General features: G+C 41.3%; 1 protein-coding gene across 1 annotated transcript in view; it reads right to left on the bottom strand.

The window, feature by feature from the left end:
- Positions 1–4003: 4003 nt before the first annotated feature.
- The window catches only part of LOC119420320 (latent-transforming growth factor beta-binding protein 3), a gene marked incomplete at its 5' end in the record, with an annotated part of 9724 nt that continues 6695 nt past the window's right edge, over positions 4004–7032 (bottom strand). Inside the window, 2 exon segments of the mRNA XM_037687708.1 lie at positions 4004–4011; positions 4111–4188. Of these exon segments, the coding sequence (XP_037543636.1) occupies positions 4004–4011; positions 4111–4188 (86 nt within the window).

The raw sequence follows: 7032 nt of genomic DNA, 5'->3' as shown, positions 1-7032 counted from the left end.
CTGTGTGCTACTACTGTGCCTTTTTTTTCTATTACCTGTACGATGCTGCTGGAATTTTGATTTCCCTGAAGGAATCTTCCTAAGGGATCAACAAAGTTGAATCTAATCTAATCTAATTCCATTTAGGTTTACATATTTTCTATTACCATTGTGTTTTAGTTTTATTACATGATTAAATTTTACAGAAACAGTAAGTTCTGGGGGTTACTGTTAAATTTCAGTCACAATTATAGAAACTGCGTTTTGCACTTGAATGTAAGAGACTGGATGAGCTGCAGGGGCTACTGGGTAGTCTTGGGACAGAAATGAGTGGACTTTTTTCACGTTTGATGGGTTGTCCCTGTTAGTTCTGTTTAGTGTTGGGCTGGCATGGGTTTATATTCAGGTTAGTGACTGCAAATGTAACACCATAAGTGAAATGCTGATGTATAAAAAGGGGAAAAGCACTTCCTGTTCACTGACTTACTGAATTGTGAAACTAAAAGTAAAGTGATGTAATCCCTGACTTTGTAGTGTTCGACACCACAATAGTATATTAAATTTTGCGAGTCACACAGGCATAAAATCTTGCCTCGGAATGTCAGAACGTTCAGATAATCACCACACACACACCAGGGGGTTAAGAAAATAAAAGCTTTTTATTCATTCATTTGAGACTCCGAAAACAAGGAGGTGAAGAATCCTGAAAACAGAACTGAACGCCAAAGGCAGTTTATAATCCAGATTCCATCACAGTGGGGGAGTGGTGGCGCAGAGGTTGGAGAAGAAGGGCCTGTGATCGGAAAGTTGCAGGTTCAACTCCCCGGACTGACATAAAAAAATGTGGGTGGGAAAGGTGAAGCACCCACACCTGCCTCCACTCTCATTTGCCTTGAGCAAGGCCCTTAACCACCACAATCTGCTCCCAAAACAGGTCTCTCTGACACTACCTGTATAAAACAAACACCCTCTAGAGGTGAACAACCAACATGTAGGTTAGGGGATTCATAAATCTGCCTTCTCCTATAAAACCAAACCCTTCCATCCTTGTCCCCCAGCTAAAACAGAGGCCTACAGTAAAGATAATACAAGTTCACTTAGCTCGCCCAGCAGGCAAGACCCCTCTTCGGGGTTTGAGCTTATGATGCTGTCCAACACCCCAGAGACTGACTTGGCTGGACAACGACCAGATCATCTGGTCTGGCTCCACACCAGGTCCAAGCACCCCACAGGAGCTCAAGCAAGATGGTGACCACCTAGCTAAAGCGCACCTCCCCTCCGCACACAGGAACACCTAACCACCTTTCTAGCTGTGTTCTTCATTGGCCGCCCTAAAAGACTTCAAACTACACCCCCCTCCAAAAGGATGCTGCCACAACCACTGAACCACTCTCTCTGGTTGTGAGACCTTTATTCAGTGCACTGCTCCTCTACTGATTGCACACACTTGTCCTTGATTAGTCTCTTTATCTCCTCTGATGAGTCTTGTCCAAGCACATCACCATATCCTAACTGGAGGCCCAGCTCTGATGGTCATGGTTCACCACTGGTCAGAGTCACCTCCAGCTGTCAACAGGTGAAAGATGGTGCACACCCTGAATGGTTCACCAGTCCGTCACAGCGTCACATGAAGACAGCCACATTAAACTAAAGTGTATTGAGAGGTTAGAGAGTGAGGCTGCGATTGAAAGTTCGCTGGTTCAAATCCCCCTGACTGTAAATTACATTTTCATTAAAGGCTAAGCCTCAGCGTTGTTTAATACTGAGTAACAAAGGAACACGTGCACGCTCGGGGCTCAGATGTAAACATGCTTATTGGCGTTCTTTGTGCAAGCGTTAAACCTGTTTGGATTCGACTCGAGTAAGCCGGTCTGTTCTCTTGATTTGTGACTGCCGTGAATAATTTGTTTCTGCTGGAGGACGTGGCAGCAGTAGATTGTCTTTTAAAGGAGTAACAGTGGACGATTTGGACATTAATGTCCCAGATATGTGCTGCTTTTTAAAACACCTCTCAGAAGTTACGTGTTTTACACTCATCTGGCAATTTGGCGTATGATTAGTTGTTAACTTTCATGTCCAATTTTGTTTCATCTAATGAAAAATTGGCAAATTGATTAAAAATGAAGTTAAATTACCATATTTAATCGTTTGCAGCACTTTGATCATTCCATCTCGCTACAATAAATCTAATTAATTGCATTTCTGACTTTTTTATGGCTGTAAACTTAAAATGAGCTATAAATGACACAATATATATTTTACAATCTGCACACCTATATTAGGACTGTGAAATGGTTTATGGTTTGTTATTATGCCTTTAGATATTCAGCTTGCAGTCAGCCATTGTGTTTATGGCCAGTACCAGAACCAGAACCAGGATTAGGCCATTTCCACAAAAACATGACAGTTCTGGTTTCAACACTCAGAGTCCTGCAACTTCTGTCCAGTATTTGCCTTTTAGTTTTATATGAGGTTATCCAATGATATTAAACTCTAAAGTTACACTTCCAGGTCAAAGGTCAGTGTCAAAGACAAAGCGTGAGTCATTTGTCTTTGACACTAAGCACAAGCAATAAACATTACGTTGTCTTGTAAATCATCTTACGACAAGAAGCTCTTTACTGCCATAGTTGAACGCTCACTGGAGGAAAACTCTGTTTAGTGTTTAATCTCATTACTAGCAAAAGCTAACATAAATCTAAGATTTGCGGTCTTGTAAAGAAGTGTCTTAAAGAACTCTTTAAGAATTATTCCTTGAAATGTTGTAATAAATTACCAGAGGACTTTAGTAATTACTCTTTCTGACTGAGTTGAGTACAATGCCTCTGAGTTTTGTCTTTCTTCATGTAAGTTTTTTTTCCTATATGTTGTGTTCTTACTGTGTTTTTAGAATGACTGCTGCCTTTAATGGTTTTTACTATAAAATAAAATCTGACAGTAGGGTTCCAGATATGTGGCTCTTAATAGCTCTCATTCCAAAGCCAACTGTTAAAAAAAAACATAATCTGTTTAGTATATTTGAAGCCAGATTCAAACATAGTTTGATTTTGATGATCTAATTGTGTAGTTGTATATCCATCCATCCATTATCTTTTAACCGCTTTTTCCATTTTGGGTCAAGGGGGTCGCCGGTGTTCATGTCCAGCAATCACTGTGCGAGGGGCGGAGTACACCCTAGACAGGTCTCCAGTCCATCACAGGGACACGTAGAGACAAACGAGACAAACAACCATTCATTCTCTCACTCACACCTAGAGACAATTTAGAGTTTCCAATCAGCCTAACATGCATGTTTTTGGTCTGTGGGAGGAAACCAGAGTACCCGGAGAAAACCCATTCATGCACGGAGAGAACATGCAAACTCCACCCAGAAAGACCCCCAGACCGGGATTTGAACCAGGGGCCTGCTCGCTGAGAGGCAGCAGCTCTACCAGTTGCGCCACCATGCTCAAATGATTGGGGTGGCTGGTGGTGTAGCCAAAGATCGATCAATTTAAACCAGGGGGTGGCCCATGGTGGCCTTGGCCACGCCCTGGCTCTGCCATTGCACCTGGGTGTGGATAAAACGTCTCCCTCCACTTGCCAGAATTCGTCACTCTGCACTGCCTCGCACAAAGACAAAAAAACTCCCTGATCTTCTCCACAATGTAACTCCTCCCCACAAAAACATTTTCTGTTTAATTCTAGTCCAGAAAAACACTTGTCTCCAAAACTACAAACATGCACTATTCAATTCCTTTAGTGACTAACAATGGCGTACCCCTTGTTCATATCGTCTTTGTCTTAAATAAACTCAGAATTTACAAAAAAATCGAGGGCACATCCTGTTTTTGTCCTCCTTCCTTCTAATGAGACAAGATGTTTGTCTAGGTGACTTGCCCCAGTTAGAAGTGTGAAAATGCCACAGAGCCATCTGCGGCAGAGACCTATTTGAATTTCATACGTGTTGAGCTGCTCTTGATGCCTCGACATGAAAGCCCCCACGTCTCTCCTCAACCACGACAGCTGGCCTCGTGAAATGGGCTCATTGAGCTGTGAGGTACAAAGAGACACTACAGCGCCTGACAATCACGAAATGCATCAGACAGATGCCAGGCTGCCTCACAACAAGAGCAGAATAAATACAACTACCGAGTATGTCCACACAGGCCTCGGTGGAAGGGTCTCTGTGGGAAGTGCAGACGAGTTTCTGTAGTTTGATTTCCTTCACTGAGAGGGTGACACAGATTTATCTCATGGGAGTTTCTCAGCTAAATATAAATAAATATATAAATATCATATAATATCATAAATATAAAAGCCGATACCATGGTGCCGGATTATTAAAATTACTGATCTGCCACTCAAAAATTAAAATAAAGAAAAGAATACCAATCTAACAATTTACAGACACTTTTTTTTTGTTGCTTTTTTAATTTAGAAAATTAGAGTTAGATTGATATTGTTCTTCTTTAACAATGCTGATACTTATTTTTAGGAACATGGCAGCTGATGGCAGATACACCATCCATTTTTTTGTTCAGTATGTATTTTTTATTGAATGAAATATAACAATAACTGCTTAACTTAAATAAATGTATATTTAACAACCCTTAGATAAACATGTACACTTATACTCTATTTACATATCTTATTTAAAATATATATGATGAGGACTACAGTAGGGTGGTTGCTTCTGCATCTTTACTGTCCCATGTTGCAAAGAAAAGTGGTAGGAATTGAAAATACCCTCCATCTGTTGGTCCGTTCAACCATGTTCAACCATGTGACATTTTATTTGGCTTCTATTTTCTCTATTGCTTAAAAAGTATAGTTTCCTCAAATGATTGGGGTGGCAGGTGAGGTGACCAAAGAATAAATCTATGGTGGCCAAGGCCCCTATTTGCCACCCCCTGGCTCCACCACTGCACCTGGTGGATAAAATTGCTCCCTCCACTCGCCAGGATCAATCACTCTGCACCTCCTTGGACAAGAAAAAAGCTCCCTCTGTTCTCCACAGTGCAACTCCTTCACACTTGAATATTTTGCACCAAAAACATTAAGGTTTACTCACATTTCCTGTTCAATACGTCCAGAAAAACACTCATGCCAAAAACTGCAAACATTTACTTTTCAATTCCCTCAGCAAAGGGGGACATCGGTGTACAGCTTGTTGAGATTAGAGTTTAGTTTTAGCACTTCTGGTACTAGGTGTTAGCTTCTTAATCTAGGCAGATTAAAACTTTATTTCTCTAAACTGTGGCTGCTCACAAAGCAACGGGTGAAATAACTGTTCATAACGTTCCACAGAACTCCACATCAAAATATCATTTTAAGCTTTAAAATCTGTTGTTATTGCCCTCTGAATATATTATATTCTAATTTTGCTTTCACATAACTAAAAGCGTAATACAACTGTTCCAACGAAGAACAATCTCATGTTTGTAATGTCTGCTTCAAAAGAACTAATAAAATAATACGTTGACAAGTGAATTATTTCCCCTCCACCTTAAATTGAAGCACGTGTTTGGGCTTGCCCTGAAGTGTCTGGTCCTTGTTTTGTCACAGAGACGGAGTCCTCTGGGCTTCAGCCGGGTGTCAACGGAGGGCTGCTGCGATGGACGCGCAGGTTGATGCAGGAGAAGTCGGACAACCTGAGCCTGGACGAGCCCCGAGCAGGTGAGTCGCTCTTCTTCTCCTGGGTCAAAGGTTACGTTCACACTGCAGGCAAATACGATCCAAATGCAGTTTATTTTTTTGCCCCTGTGTGATCCATATCAGATTTTTCACGAGGCTGAACGTAACAAGTCTGACCCAGATCTTTTTCATATTTGGTACTGGATCAGGTACAAGATGATGTACTGATCTATCTGATCTATTTGATGTTTTTCAAGGTGACCTCAGTCTGAACAGTCATGTTGCATTTCATCAGAAAGAGGATCAATCCGAGTATTAATGATAATGATACCCACCTTGTGCAGTTTAAATCTTTGAACTCTATGTCTTCAGCTGCCGAACAAAAGTCCAGTTGCTTCGTCTTTGTTCTTTTAATATCCCATGTCCTGGATCATTGAGAATCTGCAACAACATACTATGATGCTAACGTTAGTGTCTGACCGTATCGATGCTAGCATGATGGGACCGATGCTCGGGTTTATTTCTACCTTCAGTTCACCGCTCCCGCTTCCAAAATACAATGTTGTGCTGGAGAAGCCGTCAAGAGACGAGATTAAATATAAACACTGGCCCAAACAAACTTGTCAAATAATAATTTAATCAGTTCTGATTGCACAACTACTTCAGAATTACACAGGCTAACATCTGTAGCATCCATATTTACTTCCTTAAACTCAGCGTGTTGTGTGAGACGTCACATTTTCTTCCTCTGAGCAGTAAATGGATCACCCTGGAGTCTGATGGGAGTTGCATTTTAATGATGATATGAACAACCACGCCAAAAAAAGATGGATCTAAGTAAAAATAGTCGTAAGTGAGCAATAAAGGGCTCAGCATATTCAACCGAAGTCGAACCGTTGACTCGCGGTCACATGATTGCGGGATGTTTGTTTATGTGCATTCTATTTATAGACCACAAGGCACAGACAGAGCTCCTGGGAAACCCCTCCAGCTGCAGTACAGTGGTCCCTCACTACTTCTCAGTTCATTTTCACAAACTCACTCTATCGCGTTTTTTCTAAGTAAGATTGGACATGACACACAATCAGCTGATTGACGGATGAGCCGCACGAACGGCATGGAATATTTATTTAATATATATATATTTTAAATTATTTAGCACTTGCTGCACCTGTGTACAGTCCACAGCTGCAGGAGAAGCTTCCTCCTGCAGCATGTCAGTTCTCCGCTCCGCAGCGGAGAAGTGGGCGTGGCCGAGAGCGCTGGCAGAGAGCTGAAATCATGACATGCTGTGCGTTTAGAAAGTTGTTTAGAATATTGTAAGAGTGCGGGAAGGATTTAAAACAACTTAATATATACCTGTATATAAATACTAAAACTACTACTTTCTACTACTTGTGTACATAATTTCATTCCATCTCTATGTACCGCATGAGA

The sequence above is a fragment of the Nematolebias whitei genome, chromosome 14 (assembly GCF_014905685.2).
Source record: "Nematolebias whitei isolate Nwh7 chromosome 14, NemWhi1, whole genome shotgun sequence".
In the NCBI taxonomy this organism is placed as follows: Eukaryota; Metazoa; Chordata; class Actinopteri; order Cyprinodontiformes; family Rivulidae; genus Nematolebias; species Nematolebias whitei.
This window is presented reverse-complemented; position numbering and strand designations above follow the sequence as displayed.